Source organism: Doryrhamphus excisus, chromosome 3 (assembly GCF_030265055.1).
Source record: "Doryrhamphus excisus isolate RoL2022-K1 chromosome 3, RoL_Dexc_1.0, whole genome shotgun sequence".
Taxonomy (NCBI): Eukaryota; Metazoa; Chordata; class Actinopteri; order Syngnathiformes; family Syngnathidae; genus Doryrhamphus; species Doryrhamphus excisus.
In genome coordinates this window covers 28,181,590-28,209,443 of record NC_080468.1, presented here as the reverse complement: position 1 = coordinate 28,209,443, position 27,854 = coordinate 28,181,590, and the positions used below count along the sequence as shown (strand labels likewise).

Below are 27,854 nucleotides of genomic sequence, written 5' to 3'. Positions count from 1 at the left end.
TCTCCTGGCGATGAATCTGTCTCCATCTGATGACGTCAGAGATCAACGCTCTAATTTCCGGTTCAGTTTGCCATTTTAGCTAAGCTAAAGATGCTAAGAATGAAGGATGTTTTATAATTAAAAAAAATACATTAAGAACACAGTTGGACTCACGAAGTGTCTTCGCTAGACGTTTTTCGGCGAAGATAAAACAAAGAAAAAACTAAAGTACCACGATATATTAGACGTAATGGAGGAGTTTGGACATAACAGTGTTTTGTCAAGTTTGCTTTTGACCACCAGAGGGTGCCAGTGTGCATAATGGCGATCCGTAGGACATCGTTGTTGGTATTTTTCTTTGGCCGCAAGAGGTCGCCAGTGTACATATCTTTTTTTCTTGTAACTACTTCGTACTTTATTCCAACTTCGTTGTTGTAATGTCTTGATGGATTAGTGTCATTTGTGATTGATATGCCTTTTGTGTGGTTAGAATATATCAGTTTAGATGGAAGAAAAAACAAAAGTGTATATATTTGTTTAGTATATATTTATGGAGTAGTATATAGTATATAGAGTGTTTATTTCTTAAAATATTGATTTTTATAGATCCAGGTGTATTTTCTATTGGGTCTTCATTGTTGCCCCCTGCAGAGCTGAGGAGGTACTGCATGAGGGTTGTTTCCATGATTTGGCTGATGTTTGGAGGGCCAAAGGAAAAGCTTTGGGAGAACCGATGTGGGCCGCGTGCCACCTGTTTGGGAACCACTGACGCAGCCGACGACATCAGCTTAATCCTGTAACCCAAATAGTCACGCAATGACAAATTCAGCTTTATTTTGAAGTTATGATAATGTGTCAAGTTTTTACCAACCTTTCCTTTTCTAAAAGTGGACATGAGGGAGCTGCCGATGGAATCCAAAGGAGCTAGCTTCCGCCTGTTTCAGCAGAGAACACAAAAATATCCCAATGGTAAGTCATAAACAAAATACAAAATTAATTATCATAATAAGTAGATTAAAAGTAATAAAAAAGTCAAAATGATAAGGTGTCAGAATTATCAGATGAAAAGTTGAAATAATGAATACAAATTAAAAAGTGATTATAATAACTAAACGGGTGAATATTAAGATGACAGCTGCAAAGCGTTGCAGGCATGCCCATAATTTTGAGAAAAAAAATTCAAAATAACGCAATAAATTGAAATAATTACATGGAAAGTCCTAATTACAGTATGAGATGAGAAAGTTATAAATAGGTCATAAAAATCCAAATGACAAGATTGAAAAGGAATAAATAGTCAATATGATGCGATGAATTGAAATTATGAGATAGAATAATGTTATACATTTATTATTTAAACCTCATGCAACTGTTTTGTGCATAAAATGAACACTTTATTCTGGAAAAGATTACTTTTTCCTTTATTTCGCCTCCGTCCTTCGTACAAGCAAGAGTATTTTTAGTCCTTCACCTCTTTTGGTTGGTCTGATGTTGGTAGCGACTGTTGTGGTGTTGGCGTTCCACAGGGTTGGGAAATGTGGCTGGATAGGAGTTTTTCATGTCCAATCCTTCCAACCGCTCTTCTTCTTCTATCCAGCTGACTTCCTGATAAAACAAAAATGTTATTATCCTCAGCCTTTTTAAGGATGCTGGATTTCACTGGAGTTTTTCCCCAAAATAAACAAAAATACCAAAGCATTTTACCAACATGGCACACAAAAATGGGCAAAATAGGCTTTATTCAGTCACAATAACGTACACCTCTAATGCAGACCTCTGCCAAGTGCCATATATCTCTTCTTAATGTGATTGACACCATAAATAGTAGCCGTACATTTATTTTATTGATGTATTTACATTCCTTGAGAATGAAAACATACCATGGAAGAGTTGAATGACTTTCACCAGAATGAAAACACTAAGCATAATAGTGCAAAGTGTTTACATAAGTGCCTACCTCTGAAAATGCTAAAAATGTTAGTATAATCGTTAGCATGCTAACATTAGCATTTAAACCCTAGCATGATTCTGTGTCTGCTTCAATGATAGAATGCTCATGTTAGCATGCTAGCAATCTAACATGTCAAAATTAGCATGCTAAAATGCAAAGTGCAAAGTGTTTGTATATGTGTATACGTCTGAACATGCTATAAATGTTAGCATAATTGTTTTTGTGCTAACATGCTAACATTAGCATGCACTACATGTCCGCTTAAGAAAATCGCACAAAATGCATGTATGCTCATGTTGGCATACTAGTGTCTATCGATGAAAATGCTTTAGAAATTCTATTGGTAGTTACCATGCTAATGTTACATACTAACATCTAGCATAGTAGTATTTGTATGTGTCTACCCATGAAAACAGCTTGCTATGTTAATATTAGCATGCTAGCAATGTTAACATGCTAACGTTAGCATGCTAACACCTATCATAATAGTAAGTGTCTACCTGTGAAAATAGTAAAAACCATTAGCAAGCTAGAATTGTGAATGATTAGTGAAATTGCTAGCATGCTACCACTTAGCATGATAGCGCAACGTACAGAGAAGTCTCCATGTCCTCATAACGTGCTCCGACCATTCTCTGACCCACGCATGCACGGGGAGAACATGCACAACATGAACTCCACACAGAGATGTAATCAGTTCTTCCATATCCAATTTTTTTTTGTTTTTATCTTTCATTATTATTATTATTTTAATCCAATTTTGGCGGCACGGTGGTTTAGGGGTTAGCGCGCAGACCTCACAGCTAGGAGACCAGGGTTCAATCCCACCCTCGGGCATCTCTGTGTGGAGTTTGCATGTTCTCCCCGTGCATGCGTGGGTTTTCTCCGGGTACTCCGGTTTCCTCCCACATTCCAAAAACATGCTAGGTTAATTGGCCACTCCAAATTGTCCATAGGTGTGAGTGTGAATGGTTGTTTGTCTATATGTGCCCTGTGATTGGCTGGCGACCAGTCTAGGGTGTACCCCGCCTTACGCCCGAAGACAGCTGGGATAGGCTCCAGCACCCCCGCGACCCTCGTGAGGAAAAGCGGTAGAAAATGAATGAATGAATAATCCAATTTTTGACAATTCCTGAAAATCATCCAAATCCATTCGGAGCTTTTCAGGTTATTTTGAAAGTTATTTACATAACGTTTCAGTTTTGCGTCAGCTTTTCAGAATTCACATGCAATATCTGCTGACATTATCTAGTTTAATTATGTAACTGCAATTATGTAGATTTTCATTTTTCATTGACTAAAGCCAAAATAAAAAACAAAAAAAATTACACTGATGTTTTTTAAATAATTTGTTTATAGATATTTTGATTTTATTTATTTAATTATGTGACTTAAATTATTTAATTTATATAATTTCTTTGTTTTTCTCTTCATTCATAAATAACCATTCTTTTTTGACAAGCTGGGATAATTTTTTATGTTTTTTTGGATTAAGTCTAATTTATATTGACGTTTTTAAAACATATTTCAAAATATGTTTTTAATGTTTTTTCATTTTTTGTTATGTAATAATATGTAATAATTTATTTTACATATTGTATTCATTTAATTCATTCATTGTATTCATTTAGCATAATTATTATTATTATTACTACATTAAATATAAATACATTATTATTACATTAAATATATTCCCTTCAATAATGAATAATTGTTCTTTCTTGACGAGGCTGTTTTTTTACGTGTTTATGTACTTACCGTACTGTGTGTGTTTATCAAAGGAGATCAAGTTTACCTTTATGGCCTCCACAGTGGTGCGTGTAAGAGCCACTGTCTCCATCCCTTCCAGCAGCACGGTCAAAAAGTAGACACCCAGCAACGGTAGCACACATTTGGAGTGAGGCATCTGATGATCACATCAAATAAAAGATTAGCCAGTTGGTTCCTAACGATGTGAAACCAGCCAGCCATGCAAAGACATCACAGCAAACTTGCCTTGTCTCCGTGAACCGCTGACTGCTAGTGTTGATGTGCGTGGACTGCTGGGTATTTGTAGCCCAGCATCATTGTGGGTGGCTGTTTACGTCTACGCCTAGCCTTCCTATCACTTGCATCAAACAAAAACACGCACACCCACAACTTAAAACAATCATTAGCTCAGTAGTGCTCGTCCTTTATTGACGTAGGGCAGCAATAATGGTAGCTACTGTAGTATTCTAGGGTGCCTTGCTTTGAAAAATTTACCTAAAAATATAATTTCGCAGTTACAGGCATGTATTTTTTCCTATATGAGATTCATTTTAATGGATAAATAGTTTTTTTGTTTAAATTCAAGGTAGACATAATGTGTTATTTTTGTTCAAATTCAAGATAGTGCATGATAGGCTGCTAAATAATTTGATATTTTTTATTGATTTTTTTTGTTTACAAAAAAAAAATCTCTGTGTTTGACCTAAAATGGGACAATATCTGCGAAAAAAAAAGTGCAAAATTATATCTGTTTTTTAAAATGAAGATAATGCATGATATGCAACACATTTTTGAGACATTTTGAGACTCAAAGTTGATTTTGACCCCCAAAATCTAACTACTACTGCATTCAGAATTGTTTTATGCATGTAAAACTATCATGATTATACTATAAAAACATGTTGGTGTTAACATTTTGAGAATCAATCGCTGATGGAATGATCTACCTTGTCTTTCAGTGGAGCAGAACAGTGATAGTAATATGCCACTGCTCTTCTGTCAGATGACAGAAGTTCCTGCACCCGTGGTGTCATTAGGCCTATTTTAGGGGGTATTCAGCACCCCCTAAAATGCTCTTAAGCCCCCCCTAAATAATTTGATATTTTTTGACAAATTGTACATAATAGGGCAAAAGTAGGCTAATAAGCAAGCCAATAAGCAGGCTAATACTAGCCTACTAGTACTACTAGTAGTAGTAGTAATAATCAGAAGAAGAATAATGATGCTAGTAATAATAATACGCTAATTAATAATATAATAATGATTATTATATAATTGATCACTGTCCACTGGACAGAATGGTTGCAGAGCTTGCAGTGTAGATTGTGTGTACTTGTGTAAATTCAATGGTGGCCTAAAGCAATTGAGTATCTTTACTAAATCTGTCCAAAAGTGGGAAAGTTATATCCCGGTTCTTGTTTGTTATTTGTTTTTTGGATTTTTTGGAATGTCCACTACATTCATTCATATCCTGTGCATCTCCAGGGGGCTAAGCCCCCCTGTCCTCAGAACCTAGTGGCGCCCATGGCCTGCACACCCGCCTCACCCGCAAAACCACAAGGATTGCAGGTGACCCCACCCACCCATCCCACAGTTTTTTCAGCCTGCTGCCATTGGGGAGGAGACTACAGAGTCTCCGGGCCAAAACCAGCAGACTCAAGGTCAGTTTCTTCCACCACGCAGTCAGGATGCTTAAGTTCCTCCCTGCTTTGCCACCACTTCCCCCCGTTGGCCCCCACCATTGACTCTGGGCCTCTGACTCTGCCCATGCACACACTTATCTCAGGGCTGCACACTGTTCCATACCTTATGTCTATTTATACTGTTTACATTGTTAATTGTATTATTGAAGTAGTCTTTATTTAGTTGAGTTATTTTAATTTCATTTATTACTTGTTGCACCGGGGGTGCAAATTTCACCTATGCTGTATGTCGAGCATGTATAGCATATTTGACAATAAAGTTGACCCACTGTCCTGCTCCCCTGAAAAACAAAGCAAATTATTCCTCTACAGTGATAGTAATCTGCCACTGAAACGGCTCCTCTGTCAGATGACTCTCACTGTCCTGCTCCCCTGAAAGACGAAGCAGATCATTCCTCCACAGTGATAGTAATCGCCACTGAAACCGCTCCTCTGTCAGATGACTCTCACTGCCCTGCTCCCCTGAAAGACAAAGCATATCATTCCTCTACGGTGATAGTAATCTGCCACTGAAAACGCTTATCTGTCAGATGACTCTCACTGTCCTGCTCCCCTGAAAGACGAAGCAGATTATTCCTCTACAGTGACAGTAATCTGCCACTGAAACGGCTCCTCTGTCAGATGACTCTCACTGTCCTGCTCCCCTGAAAGACGAAGCAGATCATTCCTCCACAGTGATAGTAATCTTCCACTGAAACCACTCCTCTGTCAGATGACTCTCACTGCCCTGCTCCCCTGAAAGACGAAGCAAATCATTCCTCTACAGTGATAGTAATCGCCACTGAAACCGCTCCTCTGTCAGATGACTCTCACTGCCCTGCTCCCCTGAAAGACAAAGCATATCATTCCTCTACAGTGATAGTAATCTGCCACTGAAAACGCTCATCTGTCAGATGACTCTCACTGTCCTGCTCCACTGAAAGACGAAGCAGATCATTACTCTACAGTGATAGTAATCTGCCACTGAAACGGCTCCTCTGTCAGATGACTCTCACTGTCCTGCTCCACTGAAAGACGAAGCAAATCATTCCTCTACAGCAGAGGTAGGGAACCTATGGCTCGGGAGCCAGGTAGGGCTCTTTTGATGACTGCATCTGGCTCTCAAGCATTTCTTACCACAATAAAAATGCATTTTTGCTAACATTTTAAAGTAAACCATCACAGAAATGACTGTTAAAAATAATATTCAAAATCAACAACTTTCTTATGCATTTTAATTCATCCATCTATTTTCTACTGCAATACGGCCAACCATATCTATCTTTCCTGATGATATTTTCCAGGTCAAACACCAAAACTTGATTATTACTGGGTAATGCTGTAGTCTACCTCGGTCATTGAGATGTCAAAAAAACATGTAAATGTAAACTTCCCTCCTTTAGTCAAATAGCTAAAGCTGCAGAACCAAGCCTTCTGGTGAAGATGGCCAAAAGAATGAAATACGTGTACTGAATACGGTTCAAAACTATGCAGCAGCAGAAGTTGCATTAATGGCAGCAAGTATTTGATTTATTATTAGACATTGCGCTGCTCACGAAAGTATGCTGGCCACACCCCATTGGCGTGGGGTAGTGTGCCTGGTCTACATAATTAGAGCCCATTATATCTAAAACTGTTGGTCTTACATAAAAATGCACACATTTTATTGCATTCAAAATGTATATGGCTCTCACAGATACACATTTTAAAATATCTGGCCTTCATGGCTCTCTTAGCCAAAAAGGTTCCCGACCCCTGCTCTACAGTGATAGTAATCGCCACTGAAACCGCTCCTCTGTCAGATGACTCTCACTGCCCTGCTCCCCTGAAAGACAAAGAATATCATTCCTCTATTGTGATAGCAATCTGCCACTGAAAACGCCTATCTGTCAGATGACTCTCACTGTCCTGCTCCACTGAAAGACGAAGCAGATCATTTCTCTACAGTGATAGTAATCTGCCACTAAAAATCTAAAATTCTAGATTGTCCATGGCCTGGCAATAAAATCAAGGAATAATACAAAACATTATAATAAATATGTCTATTTAAATTATTAGATTTAGTTATTGTAATAATCATTGTCGTTAATATAAAATAATAAAAAATATTTAAAATAAAATGAAGGAGAAATTTTCCAGTGCTCCTGCCACCCCAACCAAGCGAATCAGCACTTGTTACCGTACAACCTATAATGAGGTGCTCACATCTGACTTGTGGTTAGCATGCTGGCCTCAAAGTCAGGAGAGTGCGAGCTGGAATCTCTGTTTGAGCACATCTGTGGAGTTTTACCTGTTCTCTGGTTACTCCAGAGAATCCAAACTTCACCCCTGCCAACCGACGCCGGTTGACCCCGGCGGGAAAGCCACATCCCCACCTTCATGGAAGACTGGTCCACAGTTGCAGCACTGGCCGCACCCCAACCCATGCCCGTGATGTGATTGGATTGTGTCTACTGTGTTGTTAAACAGGACATCTATGATGGGCTGTTCTACGTTTGTGTGTGTCATCATGTTTTAAAATATGTTCAACTCTCCTAATTCTTGCTAGATTCCTTTTAATTAGATTCCACAACAAGTGATGTAATCTGTGATGACTGGCATGCCAAACACGCTAATCTCATTATGTTGTTGGCTTCAAGATGATAAAGGAGCTCTTGTGTGTCCAGGCATGGTTTTGCCCTTAAAGCTAGGCTAACCCAACCAGGGCCCCAACCCAATGCTCCACCACAGGGGGGGCGAACTTTGGCCTCTTAACTAGAATTTCATGGCAGCTACAGAGACTCCGCTCAAGCCTCACCTCCAGGTTTCAACATGGATTACAACTAAGGTCAAAAAGCTTCTGTCATGTTTCACCTACCCAGCTTCCCCAAACCGTAAGTGTTTACTTTGCAGTTAAAATTGAGACACAACTAAGTTGGAGGCACGCCAGGAGAAGTGGAACAGCCATGAGGCACCCCCATTGTAAGCCAGGTCCCACAGTCCTATATGCTGACGCAGTGCGATGAGCCACCTGCCACAACCCTAATCACCCCCAGGGACCCCAGGTCAGAGCCCATCTCAGAGGCCACAGCAACTGGCCAGGACAGGTAGGGGAAAAGGGATCCAGCCCCCGAGGTACAGATTTGGGCAAACCATGAGCTGCAGGCAACAACCAGTTTGCAGGCCCCACCCAGCCCGTAAGGACACCCATCCTGGCCTGCCCAACCACCCAAAATGGCACCATCAAATCCCCCTAAAACCAGAGGCCTCACTGGCCACCGGCAGCGCCTCCACCCAAGCACCACATGCAATGGACCAGTCACACACCCTGAGGCAGACCTGATGGCCCCACCCTTAGAAACACAAACACCACAGCAGCCCAAGGGGCCACACCACGGCAACCCTAAGAGGACAGGGACTGCAGAGAGAGGAACGGGGCCGCGCTCACAAAGCAAGCAAGCCCAATGCGACAAAGCGGCAAAGAGACGGAAACCCCACAAGGCAGGACCCACTCGCCAGGATAGTAGAAGGGGATGCAGCAACTGGCCAGGACAGGTAAGGGGACAGGGAACCAGCCCCCGAGGTACGGACTTGGGTAAACCATGGGCCACAGGCAACACCCAGTTCACAGCCCATACCTGGCCCGCCACGGCACTCAGCCTTGCCCGCCAACCCCCCCCAAAATGGCTACACCAAAACTGGAGCCCCTGCTTGTCAGCACCCCTAATGCCACGGACCAGTCACACACACCAAGAGAAGCCCTGACCGGCCCCCAAAATGGCAAGCCCCGCATCCAAGCAACACACAAGGCCACAGCAGTCCTTGGGGCCACACCAGAGCATCCCAGAGAGGACAGGGCCCAGCGTAGAGAGGAACACACTAAGCAAGCCCAATTTGACAAACAGGGACAGAGAAGCTAGCCCCCCAGAGGGAAACCCCACCGGGCACCAATGGACCAGCTCTCACCCAACCACAAACACGGCAACGAGGAAGACACTACAGCGCCAACCCAAGACACCAGCAGGCAGAAGGAGCTGCGCCACACATCCCCGCCAAACACCCAACACCCAAACCCCCAAACCCTCGAGTACAGAACCAGAACCTCCAAATAGGAACATCACCTCGTTGAGATGGTCCCATCTAGGTATGATGGGAGACAGTGTGTCGTTAATAAGTTATTGATTATTTCTGTGCAGCCTGGTAGCAAATGCACCATGGAACGGTACCGGTCCCCGGCCCGGCGGTTGGAGACCCCTGTCCTAGACAACAACATTTGAATCTGTGCCTGCAAATTTACATGCATACGTGTGTGTGTGTGTGTGTGCATGTGTTGGTGCCAACCATGACCACCACCCAGCACGTAGCCTTACTCAGGCACGTTGTCCTTTTTCCTTCTTCCCGCCCTGTGGTAATTATCTCTGAAAACGTAGACCTAGACCAGCCAGATCAGGCAGATAATTGTAAATAAAGCAAAAAAGGGAACAGCCGACAGTCATGATGTCATCTCATCTGCTGATTACTGTCTGGACGCTCATTTAAGGGCCTCATCTGACCATTGTTGATGTTTTTGGTGACAACACGGGTGTCCAAATTGTATTCACTGACGCCCACATACTGAATAAAATGAAAGAATGTGGGGCCAATTATATATATATATATTTTAAACCAACCAATGGAAATATGTTGATATGTTTTTTTATCTTTAAAGAAAGAAACAACCTGCTGGTTTGTGTTATTGGTGACAAACAAAGTGTTATATTACTTAAATTACGCTTTTTTTGTGTTTTTTTTTTAATTTGTAAACATTAGCATGTTAAGCATTGCTACCATGCAAACATTAGCATAGTAGCATTTTTACTCATTTTCATAGGAAGATACATATATAAACACTTAGCACGACTATGCTTGGTGTTGGAATGGTAATGTTACCATGTTAATGTTGCTAACATGCTAGTGTTAGCATAGTAGCATTTTTAACATTTTCCATAGGTAAACACTTACAAACAATTTACTCATTTTCATAGGTAGACACATATAAATAAGCACTAAGTACTAATATGCTAGATGTTGGCATGCTAACTTGAGCATGTTAGCATTGCTAGCATGCTAACATGAGCATACTAGCAATTTTTGGGATTATCATGAATGTAAAGTTAAGCACACAATTGGTGCTATCATGCTAGGTGTTAGCATTCTAACAATTATACTAAGATTTCTAGCATTTTCAGAGGTCGACATTTACACAAACACACAAATTTTAACACCCAAAAGCTTCTAAAATGAAATCTGTTCTCATAATGTTATCAAGTTTTTTATCAATACTTGTTCCTCTCAATATTTTGACATAGATAGATAGATAGATAGATAGATAGATAGATAGATAGATAGATAGATAGATAGATAGATAGATAGATAGATAGATAGATAGATAGATAGATAGATAGATAGATAGATAGATAGATAGATAGATAGATAGATAGATAGATAGATAGATAGATAGATAGATAGATAGATAGATAGATAGATAGATAGATAGATAGATAGAGGCAGATAGAGGGGCTTATTTGGCATTCAGCAGTCTGATGGCCAGGGGGAAGTAGCTGTCTCTAAACCTGGTTGTTCTACAGCGGATGCTGCAGAGCCTTCTCCCCGACGACAGGCCAGAAAACAGTCCATGCTTCATTCTTGTAACGGTTCTTCCAACAATTTCATCATTCGTTCATTCATTTTCTACCGCTTTTCCTCACGAGGGTCGCGGGGGGTGCTGGAGCCTATCCCAGCTGTCTTCGGGCGTAAGGCGGGGTACACCCTAGACTGGTCGCCAGCCAATCACAGGGCACACATAGACAAACAACCATTCACACTCACATTCATACCTATGGACAATTTGGAGTGGCCAATTAACCTAGCATGTTTTTGGAATGTGGGAGGAAACCGGAGTACCCGGAGAAAACCCACGCATGCACGGGGAGAACATGCAAACTCCACACAGAGATGCCCGAGGGTGGAATTGAACCCTGGTCTCCTAATTTCAGCATTTTTCTTGTAAATATTTATTGTCACTATTACTTTATTTATTATAATTAATATTTTCAGCTGGGATAGGCTCTAGCACCCAGCGACCCTAGTGAGGATAAGCGGTAGAAAATGAATGAATGAATGAATGAATGAATATTTTCAGCTTTCTTCTTAAATAATTGTTTTAACTTTGTCGCATTATGAGTCAAGTCAAGTCAAGTCAAGTTATTTATATAGCCCTTAATCACAAAAGAGCCTCAAAGGGCTTAACAAGCAGGCAGCACGAGACAACAGTAGATCGACGATATATGACATCCCCTGATCTGAACCCCCATCTGGACAAGGGCATTATGACTTTATTCCCATAATATTTTGACTTTATGCTCATCATATTATAACTTTTTCCACAACCAAAATTTCCAAAAATGACAACTTTGTTGTTTTCTTGTTTGTTTGACTTGAAAAAATAATATTATGACATTAATCCCATAAATCAGGAGTGTTTCTCATTGGTTTCAACCGTTTTTCCTTTAATATTTTGGCTTTATTTTAAAAAATTACTGCTGATTCTTTTCATTTTTGCTGTTTCTTGGTAGTATTCCTGATATATTATATATTTAATATAGGTGAAATTGTGGGTTGCACGGTTGTACAAAAGTATACAACACACAAAAGTGTATACAAACAACCTTATGCCACTCTGATCATATTAACTAACATTTCCATGGATACAACTTTTAAATCGGTTAAATTTGACAAATTTGACCCCACGGCGGTCGAGTGGTTAGCGCACAGACCTCACAGCTAGGAGGACCAGGGTTCAATTCCACCCTCGGCCATCTCTGTGTGGAGTTTGCATGTTCTCCCCCATGCATGCGTGGGTACTCCGGTTTCCTCCCACATTCCAAAAACATGCTAGGTTAATTGGCGACTCCAAATTGTCCATAGGTATGAATGTGAGTGTGAATGGTTGTTTGTCTATATGTGCTCTGTGATTGGCTGGCCACCAGTCCAGGGTGTACCACGCCTCTCGCCAGAAAGAGAGCTGGGATAGGCTCCAGCACCCCCCGCGACCCTCGTGAGGATAAGCGGTAGAAAATGAATGAATGAATAAATGAAATTTGACATGAGAATTTCCTGAGTAATTATACGTGGCTTGTGGGTAATGTCTCTCTCTGGTGGTCATATTTGGTAAAACAGCAAAAACGCTCCTTTACGTCACGACGTCTCTGGAAAAAAAATCCACAAACCAAAGCCTTGCCATATGTTACTCAAACATATCCAGTCGTCTTAAGCGGAATATATGTATTAATATATAGTTTAAGAAAGACTCGTTTTAAGGTCATGTGACACCACCCCTCCGCAAAAAAAAAAAAAAAAAAGAAACAGTTGGGCGGGGCATATATGAAAGCTTGAAGGAGGAGGATTGCCAGCGAAAAAGCGTCACTGGTTAAACAGGTTCTGGAGTGTCAACACAGAGAAAAGGGACGTTCTTTTGTGGATCTAATTCATATTTTAGGAGCCGTGAGTGGATAAACTGACTAAAGGGTAAGTCGTGGGCTTGGTGTTTGTATGTCCAGCCGAGAAAAACCCGCCATTTATCGTCAACTCCTTGGAAGACAACAGGAAGGGACCAACTTGACGCATTCGCTCTGTGAGTGAGCTTTAGAAGTTCATCACCCGTACACCCGAGAACACACGGAGATGGTCTCGACCGTAAATGTTGCTCATTTTGTTGCTAAAGGAGGTTAAAGAGTAGAATTTCCAAAGAAGAGAGAAATAGAAGAACCACACCCGGCCTAGCTTGATTCAAACCACGCCCACTTTGCTAATCACCCACGCTGTTGCCAAAACTAAACATAAGATTAGATTCATTTATTGAAACATTTGGTTAGCTATTTATTTAGCTGCACCTTCATCATTGTTGGCCTGGCGCAATTAAATGTACCTTTATACAGATAGATATGATGATGACAACTAAATTTCATTTTTAGGCAGTACAGTGCTGTAGCTATTGACCTATGAACTGAAGTTATTATCAAGAAAAGCATGGAAGTTGACCCATTTTGTGGTCCCTGAAAGCGGCCATTTTCTGTCACTCTGAAATACACATTCTTTTTCATATACACTGTAGGACAGGGGTCTCAAACTCAATTTACCTGGGGGCCACTGGAGCTAGGGTCTGGGCAAGGCTGGGCCGCATCAGGTTTTCCAAAAAAAAAAAAAAAACGCATTTATTAAAAAAACAGAAAAATATACAAACTTTTTCAAACTTTTTGGTTCCGATTTTGTACAATAAAAGCTCTGATAAAACATTCCACTGTTCTCAAATATCTTAATTTTTATTTTTCTGCACAAAATAAGATGAAAAATAAATAAACAAATCAAAAATAAAGAAAATCAATCAATCAGTAATAAATAAATATAATAATAATAATAAAACGGCAAATAATAAAAACTTAAGAAACCACATATAGTTGGTGGGTAGACAAATTATTTTTTTCAGATTAAAATGAACAAAGCATTATTAGAGCCCTGTAGACATGACAAAACACGACTATAGTCACATTTATACTCTTTTTATTTACAACATATTGCGCAACTGCAGGGTCTTGAGACACATGCTAACTCGCAAACTAGAGAGCTAGCGATCTAAACGGTAGCCTTCAAGTTATTTCCTTTAAACTTAAATAGCCAAAAACCTACCACTTCCACACGGATAGGGAGGATAACTATTAACAGTTATTTAACCTTTAACATGAACATTAATCAAACGTAATAATTTTTTCTGGGTACATGATACCATACAGCATCCATATCAAACTTGCGCGGGCCGCACTAATATTAAACTTTCATATCAAGGCGGGGGCCTCAAACTAGTGTCCTGCGGGCCGCGTGTTTGAGACCCCTGCTGTAGGACGTTACCTCCATGACAACAACAGACACTTGAAAAATGATCTGCATATCCGAAGGACGTGATAGCCACTTCCCCGTGGGTCAAAAACGAGCTCCAAACTAACCACGTTGCTTATTTGCTTTAAAAACAAAATACCACATCCCTTTGTAACATATCAAGCTAAGACCACAGGCTATAAAAGCGAAAATCTGCTTCAAATTCTTATTTTCTGTCAGGCATTGACACAGTCATGCCCTCCTGATGTCTAAAGCTAAGAAGCTTTCTCTTCTTCTGATGGTGGAGCTCCATAAGCCAGGCTTTTGCTAGCATGCCATTGATGCTGAGGTTGGACGCAGTAAGACGGTCATTCTACATTTTTAGCGAAGAGCCTCAGCATTACGGAACTAAAGAGTCAAGCGGTAGACCCCCAAAAAATGACACCTGTGTTGAGCCGGAGGATCCGATGGGCTGTCCGTCAAGACACAGGGCGGTCCTGGACCCACATGAAGACCCTTACTGGTGCCGACTGCAGCACAATTACTTTCAGACGCCATCTGTGGGAAAAGGAATCCAAAGTCCTGGTCTCCTTCAATGCCACAAAACTGCCCGGTTAGACTTTGGCAGGGAGCATCAAACATGGGATATTGGAAGGTGGAAACAAGTTTTATTCTCTGATGAGAAAAAATTGCAACCTTGACGGTGCAGATGGCTTCCAACGTTACTGGCACGACAAGGAGATCACCCTGAGACCGTGGAGGGGGGCCAATCTTTTTCATTCAATGGAACACCGGATCTTCAGGCGGTACAAGGTCATCAAACGGCAATCAGTGACATGAGCGAGGACCCTGGTCTGTGTGGTAAGAACTGGGTTCTTCAACAGGACAACGCTGTAGTCCACAATGCTGGCTTGACCAAGGACTTCTCTGGGAGAATAACATCACTCTTTTGGACCTTCCTGCATCCTCCCTTGATTGACATCCTATAGAGAACATTTGGGGATGGATAACAAGGGAAGTTTATGAAAATGGCCATCAGTTCCAGACAGTGGACCCTTGGTGAAGCCATCTTCACCACTTGGACCAATGTTCCCAGATCCATTCTACCTATTTTTACACTGGTCTTAAGAGTTTGATCAGGGCTGTGTGCTGTGTCACGTAGGGTGGCCAACACCCGCATTGAGCCAACAATGGATGCACTTTGTCCTCTACTGTGGCTAGAAACAACCCCAGTCTGTTAGACAGCCTGACATGCCCTCATCAAACCAATCCGTGTTCTTGCCTAGCTGTCAGCTAGCTAGAATTATCCGCCTTAGCTTGTCCTCTTCGGACCCCAAATGTGGTTTTTGACCACAAACAAGCAAGTGGTTAGTTTGGAGCTCGCTTTTGTCCCACATGGAAGTGGTGACCAATCCAAGGTGTACCCCGCTTTTCACTAGTTAGCTGGGGTAGGCTCCAGCATACCCCCACCCTCGTATGGGTTTGGTCCATTGAGGGCCGGCCACATTGTGAGAAATAAACTTTGGAAGTGATGCAATATATATTATATAGTGTATATATATATATATATATTATATTATTTTATTTTTATATAAAAATAATATATAATATACATATTTTATTTTTTTAAATATTTTGTTATATATTATTATATATATATATTTCAACTTGTGAATTTTCTTCTTGTAATATTATGACTTTCATCATCTTACTTTATTATTTCAACTTTTTGCTGCTACAAAATTGACTTTTTGTAGTTATATTTATTTAATTTAATTTTTAAATTTTTTATTATTTTAATCTTCCAACTATTTCAACTTTCTTCTAGTAATTTTTCTTATGGTAATTATAACTTTAATCGCATAATATTTTTAGACTTTATCACTTTTTCCCCAAGTCAATTTTTCAGAATGGACAACTGTTTTTTTTTTTCATATAAAATAACATATTATCTTTCTGTAATCTTTAACTGTATGCTACCAAGATTTTCTTTTAATATTTTGGTGCTGATTTGTCAATTTTTGCTGTGTTTTTTTTCAAATTTTCTTATAATTCTATTTTTAGAATGTGCTCTGAGCCAATAAAAAAGCCGTGGGCTACAAATGGACCCCAGGCTGGACTGTGGACACCCTTGGTCTGGGGCCTAAACGTTGACTCGATTAATGGAAACAAGAAGCTTCAGATTAATTGACTAAGAAATAGTTAAATAATCATCCCTGTTAATCGATAGTGAGACCTGGATGAGCTTGTTTTGTTCTTTCGTGTTCTATTGACAGTGTCAACATGAGTGTTTGTGTTTTTCTTTTAGTTTTTCCATCAGGGTCTTTGGATTGAAACAGGAAGTGCCACCCGGTCCCAGCAAGCCCCCCCTCATCATGTCTGGTCAGTGCCCACACTAAATATGTTTGTTAACATTTTGTGTGTTAAAAATGTCATTTTCTGTCCCCACTTGCCGCCGTTACGCGGTAGATTCCACTGGTCATGTGAAGCTTGCTAACCTCGTTACTTCGGGTCCAGGATGAGAAAGGAGTCCTTGTGTGTCCCGGCTGGGCTAATGCCTATGTTTACTCTTTCTGCCAGGCTACCCCAACCAGGCCCCCTACCCGGTGCCCCACCACGGGGGCCAATCGGTCGCCCCTTATCCCGCATTTCAGGGCGGCTACGGCGACCCCGCTCAAGCTCCGCCTCCAGGTTTTAACATGGATTACAACCAAGGTCAAACACCTCCTGTCATGTTCCAGCCGGGACCCGCCCCTGGTGGGCCCCCAATGTACGGCGGTGGCCCCTCCCAGGCAGCAGTGGCCACTACTGGTGTTGTTGCTGTCGGGGTCCCGCCAGGGCTTGAATACCTCATGCAGGTACAGCGTGTCAATAATTTTTTCCTATTTTTATTTATTTTCACGAATTTAAAAAGTGCTGCAAATGACATGAATATATTTTCTATTTTTCTGTTCAAAATATTTTCCTGTTTGCTGAGTTTGCATGTTCTCCCTGTACATGCGTGGGTTTTCTCCGGGTGTTCTGGTTTCCTCCCACATTCCAAAAACATGCTAGGTTAATTAGTGACTCCAAATTGTCCATAGGTATGAATGTGAGTGTGAATGGTTGTTTGTCTATATGTGCCCTGTGATTGGCTGGCCACCAGTCCAGGGTGTACTCCGCCTCTTGCCTGAATACAGTATGCGGCAACACATACAGGATGAAGCCTTCTAAGAAGCTCTGCATATGTTGGAGTATTTCACTCTCACGGTTTTCCACTGTTCCGCCTCTTCTAAGATAAGAGTGCGTCTTGACCTTTGAGCAAGACATTTTTCCATGGTCTTAAAGATAAGAAGTAAGACAGCAGCTTTTACGAGGTGCCACCATGCATGGTAATCACTTCATACGGAGCGCTACCGGCCCACGGCACGTTCAAAAAATACCATTTAGCCAGAACAGCAAAAACAGGAAAATCAACAGGAATTTCACAAGAATAAAGTCAAAATATGAAACTCCAACCTCACATTAAGTCAAGGTAATATTATGAGGAAAAATGTCCTAAGTTTTGTAGCATAAAGTTGAAATATAAATATAGTCGCGGTATCACGGGCATCAAGTTGTGATATCACAGGCATCAAATCTCTGTATCAAGTCACGGTATCACGGGCATCAAGTCGCGGTATCACGGGCATCAAGTCGCGGTATCACGGGCATCAAGTCGCGGTATCACGGGCATCAAGTCGCGGTATCACGGGTATCGAGTCGTATCACAGGCATCAAGTCATGGTATCAAGTCACGGTATCATGGTATTAAGTTGCGGTATCACGGGCAGCAAGTTGCAGTGTCACGGTCATCAAGTAGCGGTATCACGAGCATCAAGTCATGGTATCAAGTCACAGTATCATGGTATTACGTCGCAGTATCACGGGCAGCAAGTCGCGGTATCACAGGCAGCAAGTCGCAGTATCACGGGCATCAAGTCGCGGTATCACGGGCATCAAGTCGCAGTATCACGGGCATCAAGTTGCGGTATCACGGGCATCAAGTCTTGGTTTCATGGGCATCAAGTCATGGTATCAAGTCGCGGTATCACAGGCATCAAGTCTTGGTATCACAGGCATCAAGTCTTGGTATCACAGGCATCAAGTCGCAGTATCACGTGTATCAAGTTGCGGTATCAAGTCTTGGTATCACGGGCATCAGGTCGCGATATTACGGGCATCAAGTCGTGGTATCAAGTCACGGTATCACGTGTATCAAGTCGTATTATCAAGTCACGGTATCACAGGCATCAAGTTGTGGTATCAAGTTATGGTATCACGGGCATCAAGTCGCGGTATTACGGGCATTAAGTCGTGGTATCAAGTCTTGGTATCACGGGCATCAGGTCACGGTATCACGGGCATCAAGTCATGGTATCAAGTCACGGTATCACGTGTATCAAGTCGTATTATCAAGTCACGGTATCACAGGCATCAAGTTGTGGTATCAAGTTATGGTATCACGGGCATCAAGTCGCGGTATTACGGGCATTAAGTCGTGGTATCAAGTCTTGGTATCACAGGCATCAAGTCGCGGTATCGAGGCGCGGTATTACGTGTATCAAGTCGCGGAATCAAGTCACAGTATCACGTGCATCAAGTCGCGGTATTACGGGCATCCAGTTGTGGTATTACAGCCCTTGCTGGTAAACGCCACCCCAGGTGTTGACATCCTGTAACATCCAAGTACCACAAAGTGACGTCCTTTTATTCGTTGTTTTTAGATCGACCAGATTCTCATCCATCAGAAAGTGGAACTCCTGGAAGGTACGTCCTGTTTTTGTATTTATTTATGGTAACATGCTTTTGTCCTCATGTATGTTCTTTTTTCTCGTGGTCAGCGTTCATTGGCTTCGAATCCAACAACCAGTACGAAATCAAGAACAGCCTGGGCCAGAAGATCTATAAAGCCAAGGAGAAGAACGACTGCTGCACCAGGAACTGCTGCGGTTCGCTACGAAGTTTCGACATGAAGATCAAAGACAACTCCGACCGAGAGGTCATCCGCCTGGTGCGACCTTTTCGATGTGTTTCCTGCTGGTGTCCCTGCTGCCTGCAAGAGGTGTGCTATTCCACGAGTCTCGCCTCGCACCTTCTTCTAGCCTTGTAACAACGGCTAGGGATGCTGATTATGTTTTATAATGTCAACATCACGTTCGTGGGTAGCCATCTTTCAAGATTCCTTCACTGTCACTCAGGAATCCGTGACTCAGTTTTTCTGTCGTCTTTTTTGTAAGACTCCTTCAGTGCAGTACGCTTCACCCTGAATTTTCTGTTGTAATATGAGAGCCTTAAGTTTCTGTAGCCCAGGGGTGCTCATTAAGTCGATCGCGATCTACCGGTCAATCGCGGAGGTGGTACTGGTCGATCGCTGGTCGATCGCGGCGTGACATTAAAAAAATATCATCCTAGCATCAATGCCGTCACTTGATTGATATACAGGGCAGCCATTCAGATGACAACTGAATGTTGCCCTTCGGGCGACCAATCAAATCAAACAACGTCTCTAAGTGCAGCAGAACTTACGATGTCAGCCTATCATCCAGCCCCGTTACTTGATTGACATACAGGACAACCAGTCAGATGACAACTGAATTTTGACCTTTAGGTCACCGCTCATGCGTAAACAGCGATGCAAAGTGCTAAGCTAGTCGGCGAATTGCGTCAGATTTTAAGCCCTCGCTAAAGTTTATGGTCACTAAAATGAGTGAAGGAGCTGGACCAAGTAAAAAGGCAAAAACATATCACTTCCATACGGAATGGGAGGTGGACTTTTTTTTTCACAATGTCTTTTTCGAAGTGCGTTTGCCTGGCTAACCTGGCTAACCTGGCTATCAGCAGCTACTGTCCGGACTATGCATCCCTGGCTGGTTCAATTCAGTGCAAGTCATCAAAGTAAACTCAGGTAATTACAAAAAATGTTAATAGTTAATTATGTGTGTTTTGCAATATTGGCTCATTTGGTTATGTAAGGTACATCAACATACATTGTACGTACAAATAATCCTCAATACATTTGAAAATAAATAGATGTTTTGCATTTTTGTAGTGGGTAGATCATTTTGACTCGCTCATTTTAAAAGTAGCTCGCATGCTGAAAAAGTGTGAGCACCCCTGCTGTAGCCAAATGACATATCTTGAGTTTTCTGTCATAAGAGCCCCCGATTTACTGCCCCCAAATGACAACCCCAAGTTTAGGGATCAACCGATATGTTTTTTTTTCCGGCTGATGCTGATACCGATTTTTTTTCCATCACTCTTAGCCGATGGCCGATTTTGCTTGGGCCGATATTTGTAGCCGATACTGCTTTTGCTCCCTCAATTTATATGAAAAAATGACAATGATAACAAATATTATAGGTCTCAAGTTGAAACAAATATTTATTGAAATGTAAACACTGAACACAGTAGCGTTCTTAAACACACATTTAAACAGCATTATCAATTTTAAAAGGAGCAAATATTCAACCATCTGCAAAACATCTCGCATCAATGCACACACGCATCACACACACAAACACATCACACTGACACAATTTAGTACGATATATAAAACATTTGTCTCATCGTTAAAGTTGGTGTTGTGCACGCTCATCTCTCATAAGCAGACACAGCTGCTCCAATTCCTTCTGTGTGTGTGTGTTCTGTGCTCGGCGAGAGCGCATACACATAACATGACACGCATTTAACCTCAGCACGGCGTTGGCCAATCAACTAGTGAGAGTGCTTTTATTCGTCTGTTGTGTTGGTATGTGATGTTTTTGGGATTTCTTGTTGTCACACCATGACTTCAACTGTTATGCCTAGCGGTCTGTATGGTGTAAAAAGCAAGCTAAATCTTTTACTTGGTATTCGTGTTACCTATTTCAAAGCAGGTGGCAATATTTCAACTAAGCCTAACTGTTAGATCAGGGGTGCTCACACTTTTTCAGCATGCGAGCTACTTTTAAAATGACCGAGTCAAAATGATCTACCCACTACAAAAATGCAAAACATCTATTTATTTTCAAATGTATTGAGGATTATTTGTACGTACAATGTATGTTGATGTACCTTACATAACCAAATGAGCCAATATTGCAAAACACACATAATTAACTATTAACATTTTTTGTAATTACCTGAGTTTACTTTGATGACTTGCACTGAATTGAACCAGCCAGGGATGCATAGTCCGGACAGTAGCTGCTGATAGCCAGCCTCAAGCACACTTCCAAATGTTTATCAGTCATGGATAATATCCGTATCATAATATCCGTATAATATTCCATATCCGTATGGAAGTGATATGTTTTTGCCTTTTTACTTGATCCAGTTTTTGCCTTTTTACTTGGTCCAGCTCCTTCACTCATTTTAGTGACCATAAACTTTAGCGAGGGCTTAAAATCTGACGCAATTCGCCGACTAGCTTAGCACTTTGCATCGTTGTTTACGCATGAGCGGTGACCTAAAGGTCAAAATTCAGTTGTCATCTGATTGGTTGTCCTGTATGTCAATCAAGTAACGGGGCTGGATGATAGGCTGACATCGTAAGTTCTGCTGCACTTAGAGACGTTGTTTGATTTGATTGGTCGCCCGAAGGGCAACATTCAGTTGTCATCTGAATGGCTGCCCTGTATATCAATCAAGTGACGGCATTGATGCTAGGATGATATTTTTTTAATGTCACGCCGCGATCGACCAGCGATCGACCGGTAGATCGCGATCGACTTAATGAGCACCCCTGTGTTAGAGGGTAATTAAAAGTTGAAAACATACCCTTGTTATGATGTGGCGGCAGGGTGCCGCGACTGCATGTGTTGCAGGGTCCTCCAGCAACACAAAGCTGCCCGGCGGGTGCCTGTCTGTAAATCATGCGGCGGAAAAATATATCAGCAAACCCTTGCGTGTATCGGCCGATACGATTATATATATCGTCCGGCCGATATATCGGTCGATCCTTACCCAGTTTTACTGCCCCCAAATGACAACCCCAAATTTTCTGTTGTAAAATGAGAGCCTCAAGGTTCTGTCGCGGAATGACATATCCTAAGTTTTCTGTCATAAAAGCCCCCGGTTTTCTGCTGCACAATGGGAACAACAGGTTCACTGCCCCCTGGGGTTTTGCTTTCCCCGTATGGAAATCAGTAGCATGTGAATACCCATGCGATGCGGCCACCATGCTGTGTCAATTACGTATTTGTGTGTTGATGATATGAAGATATCAAGACACAAACTGGTGGCCCATTCAGTCTCAGCTCATCTCATGTCTTCACTGGAAATACTGGAGGACTTTTAAACGTCCCAGAAGCTGGCTTAGGACTTCTGTTGTAGCGGCTTTTGGTCTCTTAGGTGGGATTTACTACAGTTGATCCTGTTCTGGGTGGGTGATGGGTTAAGCTGGAGCCCATCCCACCTGGCTTTGCTTGAGCGTATTCGCTGGTAACCACTTACATTAGTTTTTAGATTGTGTTGGTGCTTAGGAGAGCTGGAGCCAACCCTAGTTAACTGATGTGAAGACGACCACATGGCACATAAAGACAACAATTCACATTCATTGCTGTTGTAGAGCTCGCTGGAGCTAAGCTGGATCCTACACCAATCGACCTCCTACCTAAAGGAGTATAAAACATGTAAATGGTTTGGTGCGTCTTTATGTGCAATGTGGCCAACTGCCGAACAATCCAAGGTCTAGCCCGACTTGAAGCCAAAGATAACTGGGGTAGGCTCCAGCATTCTTAGGTGCTAAAACGTTTAGTTGGTATAGAAAATGCGAGGGTGCTTTTTTGTGTGTTTTTGTGCCGTGTGGCCAACTGCCAAGCAGTCCAAGGTCTTGTCCACCTTGAAACCAAAGTGAACTGGGGTGGGCTCCAGCACTCTTAAGCACTAAATTGGTATTGAAAATGTGAGGGTGTTTTTTTGTGTGTTTTTTTTTTGTGCCATGTGACCAACTGCCAAGCAGTCCAAGGTTTTGTCCGCCTTGAAACCACAGTGATCTGGGGTGGGCTCCAGCTCTCTAAAGCACCAAATTGGTATAGAAAATGCGAGGGTGTTTTTTTGTGTGTTTTTTTGTGCCATGTGGCCAACTGCCAAGCAGTCCAAGGTCTTGTCCGCCTTGAAACCAAAGTGAACTGGGGTGGGCTCCAGCACTCTAAAGCACCAAATGGTATAGAAAACGCGAGGGTGTTTTTTTGTGCCATGTGGCCAGCTGCCAAGCAGTCCAAGGTTTTGTCCGCCTTGAAACCAAAGTGAACTGGGGTGGGCTCCAGCACTCTAAAGCACCAAATGGTATAGAAAACGCGAGGGTGTTTTTTTGTGCCATGTGGCTAACTGCCAAGCAGTCCAAGGTCTTGTCCGCCTTGAAACCAAAGTGAACTGGGGTGGGCTCCAGCACTCTTAAGCACTAAATTGGTATTGAAAATGCGAGGGTGTTTTTTTTGTGTTTTTTTTTGTGCCATGTGACCAACTGCCAAGCAGTCCAAGGTTTTGTCCGCCTTGAAACCACAGTGATCTGGGGTGGGCTCCAGCCCTCTAAAGCACCAAATGGTATAGAAAATGCGAGGGTGTTTTTTTGTGTGTTTTTTTTGTGCCGTGTGGCCAACTGCCAAGCAGTCCAAGGTCTTGTCCGCCTTGAAACTAAAGTGAACTGGGGTGGGCTCCAGCTCTCTAAAGCACCAAATGGTATAGAAAACGCGAGGGTGTTTTTTTGTGCCATGTGGCCAACTGCCAAGCAGTCCAAGGTCTAGTCTGCCTTGAAACCAAAGTTTGCTGGAGTAGGCTCCAGCTTTCTAAAGTGCTAAAACTGCAGAGAAAATGTGCTGTTTTCTTTTGTGTCTATATACGGCAACCAGCTCAGTGTGAAGTCAACATTTCATTCAAACTGAAATGAGCTGGGGTAGGCTCCAGTTTCCTAATGCGCTAAATTAGTATTGAAAATGAGCGCAGATGTTTTTTTTTTATGTGACTAACTGGCGACTGTTCCAGGGTCCACGCCTTCATACCAACGTCACCTGGGGTTGGCTTCAGCTTTCTGTGGGCTAAAATGGTGTCAAAAATGAGGTGGATGTATTTTTTGTGACTATACGTGGCATGTGACCAATGACCAACCGGTTCAAGCATGAGTAGTCTTTCAAATTTAAGTGACCTGGAGTAGGCTCCAGCCTCCTAACTGGCAACAAGTCCAAGATCCGCTTTGAAACTGAAGTTAGCTGTGATAGGCTTCAGCGTCCGTGTGCGTATATGTGACTAACCATCAATTCCCCCACAGTTGGAGGTCCAGGCCCCACCGGGCACCACGGTGGGCTACGTCAAACAGGACTGGCACCCTTTCGTCCCTCGCTTTTCCATCCAGGATGCCAACAAGGAGACGGTGCTGAAGCTGGAGGGTCCTTGCTTCGCCTGTAACTGCTGCGGGGACGTCAGCTTTGAGGTGAGCTCCAGCGGTAAAGTCGTTATCTTGTCAAGATGGTTAACATAAAAGTGTGTTGTTGTTGTTTTGTTTTTTTTTAGCTGAAGAGCAAAAATGGCGGCCAACCTGTGGGTCGCATCACCAAGCAGTGGAGCGGACTTTTGAAAGAGGTCTTCACCGACACCGACAACTTTGGTATCCAGTTTCCTCTGGACATGGACGTCAAGATGAAAGCTGTCCTCCTGGGCGCATGTTTCCTTATTGTACGTACCCCCCCCCCCCCCCTTTCCTTTTTTAACTACGGTCTGCGTGTTTATTTATAGTGCACCATCGCTACACAAGGTAAGTCATAGTGCTTTACAGAAAATAAGGGTCCGTTGAGCCACACATGGTCTCATGGGTGGGTGACCCCACCAGGGTCATCCAAGGGCATGCAGACCCCTCCACCAGGCTCAGGTCTTTCTGGATCAAAATGAAACTTTGGGGTTGTTGAGGTGAGAAACACTATTGGTGCAAATTCAGCGTTGTGTAGAAAATGTGTGACCCTGCAGCCAACGACACAGTCCAGGGTTGTACCCAATCCCCAACGACACAGTCCAGGGTTGTACTCAATCCAAAGTCATAGCCTTAACCAAAATGTACAAAAGACTCAACTGGTAAAGCGGTATCTTATCCTGTTGCCCAAATAAAGTACCGTAATATCCGGTGTATAAGCCGTTACCCTTTGCTTAAACTTTGAACACTGTGGCATATACAGCGGTGCAGCAAATCTCCTTTCAAAGAACCCTAAAGTCATCACACGGCAAATTAACACTCAAAAGAAACATGCAACACTAAGAAAACATGCAAACGTGTACCATTCATTCATTCATTTTCTACTGCTTTTCCTCACAAGGGTCGCGGGGGGTGCTGGAGCCTATCCCAGCTGTCTTCGGGCGAGAGGCGGGGTACACCCTGGACTGGTGGCCAGCCAATCACAGGGCACATATAGACAAACAACCATTCACACTCACATTCATACCTATGGACAATTTGGAGTGGCCAATTAACCTAGCATGTTTTTGGAATGTGGGAGGAAACCGGAGTACCCGGAGAAAACCCACGCATGCACGGGGAGAACATGCAAACTCCACACAGAGATGGCCGAGGGTGGAATTGAACCCTGGTCTCCTAGCTGTGAGGTCTGCGCGCTAACCACTCGACCGCCATGCCACCCAAACGTGTACCAACAAGAGTTAAAATAAAAAAATAAATATATTGTTGTCTATATGTGCCCTGTGATTGGCTGGCGACCAGTCCAGGGTGTACCCCGCCTCTCACCCGAAGAAAGCTGGGATAGGCTCCAGCACCCCTGCAAACCTCGTGAGGATAAGGGGTAGAAAATGAATGAATAAATATATTGTAATGTTTTCCCTTAATACATTGCATCTGAGCAAAGCATTCATTGGTGCCTGGTGCTGCAAAGACGTCAGCCTCCCTCTGTTGGACAGAGATGCCTTAAGCACCAGCCATCCATTTTCTATGCCGCTTTCATCCTCCACTGAAGTGACTTTTTGTTCCAAATCTCACATGAAGCAAGAAAAAACAAGAAAAAAAATAGTTTTGGCAGGAACTAAAAAGTACTTTTGTGTTTTTTGTGTGTGCAGGATTTCATGTTCTTTGAGAAGGTGGGCGAGGCCAACCAGCGCAGCACGGTCTTTTCGTAAAAGAAGAGGAAAAACATCAAACTATCCGTCCACCCGTCATGGCATTGTATATGCAGCATATGTAATATTTGTCTTGTGTACCTGTTGCCATAGCAACTGAAGCCAAATACCACTATAAAACATACTGGCCTTCAACCTTAGTGCCTGATGATTGTATATTATTAAATATTATTAACATTGTAGCATACAGATCATCGCATAAACAACTAACTACTACGTTACAAACTACCTACTTTACTACACTTTTATACTCTGTTTTTTTAACGTTTCAAAGCAATTAAAGCACCAGATACAGATGGTAAAATGCACTACTGTGTTGTTGTTATTATGTTTATTATGTATATGGAATACACAGCATACACTGCATGAGTCGGCCTTCACCGATTTTTGGTCCAAAAATTTTTTGATTTAGTTAGTTTTTTCTTTGTTTTGGTTGTTTCTCATCTCAAAACTTTTTCCTTTTATTTTAATATTTTCTGCCATTCTTTTCTCTCTTAACTTTATGACTTTATAGTCTTAATATTTTGTCTTTAGTCTTGTAAAATTAGTGTTTTTTTTTTTCAAAAAATGTTAACAAATATTTTAGTTTTTGTCTAGTACATTTTTCTTTTATAATATGATTGTATATAATATAATACAATATAATTTATTGTCATATTTTGACTTTTTGATATTATTTTTTTCCTTATTATTGCTGTTTTTTTCATTTTGTTATTTTTTCTCTTAATATCATGACTTTCAATATTTTGTTTTTATTTTTGCAAAACTACTTTTTCCATTTGTACTGGTTTTTTTTTTAATTTTATGAATATTTCCACTTTCTTTCCCTACATTTTGTAATTATATTGTCAATTTATTTTCATGTTTTAACAACATTAATATAATATGACAACTTTTCCAACTTAATTTTCCAAAAATTGCAATTTTTTTGGCTTGTTTTTCATGTTCCAGCCTTTTCCCTTTCCATTTTATGCTATTTTTCTGTCAATATTATGACTTGACTCTCTAAATATTTATCCATTCTTCATTCCTGTCATTTTTTTCTCAATTTTTGCAGTTAAAAAAAAAACAGAAATTCTTGCTAATTGAAATAATATTTAGAAGGTGCCAAGGGCCAGTAAATGTCTCCCCAGGCTGCACGGGCCGACCTAAGTCCTGCAGGTGGCCCCCTAACTCGGAACCATGTGGTGTATCCATCATCATCATCATCATCATTCATTCGTGGTGAGTATGGAAAGAATGAATTGATTATGCTATTATTGCTAACATTTCCCCAAGCTAATTTTCCAAAGATTCTCCTTTTTGTTTTCTATAATATTACAACTTGTGTCAAATATGTTGTAATTTTCCTAGACAATAAAGTAGAATGTCATAATTGTACAGGAATATGGAGTAGAATGTTGTAATTTAATAATATGTTATACAACTGTATCAAAATCAAACTGAATCAAAGACTGTATCAAATATCTCGTAATTTAAATTTTACAATA

The 27,854-nt window shown here is 41.7% G+C and overlaps 1 protein-coding gene across 1 annotated transcript; it reads left to right on the top strand.

Annotated features, from left to right (window-relative positions):
- The first annotated feature begins 12,757 nt into the window (after positions 1-12,757).
- On the top strand, positions 12,758-26,672 carry LOC131126043 (phospholipid scramblase 2-like). Its single transcript, XM_058068182.1, has 8 exons — positions 12,758-12,906; positions 16,559-16,632; positions 16,831-17,108; positions 18,996-19,038; positions 19,113-19,333; positions 24,518-24,679; positions 24,760-24,921; positions 26,305-26,672. The coding sequence occupies exons 2-8, from the start codon at positions 16,626-16,628 to the stop codon at positions 26,362-26,364; spliced, it is 933 nt and encodes a 310-aa protein (XP_057924165.1). The 5' UTR covers positions 12,758-12,906; positions 16,559-16,625; the 3' UTR covers positions 26,365-26,672.
- Positions 26,673-27,854: the final 1,182 nt, after the last annotated feature.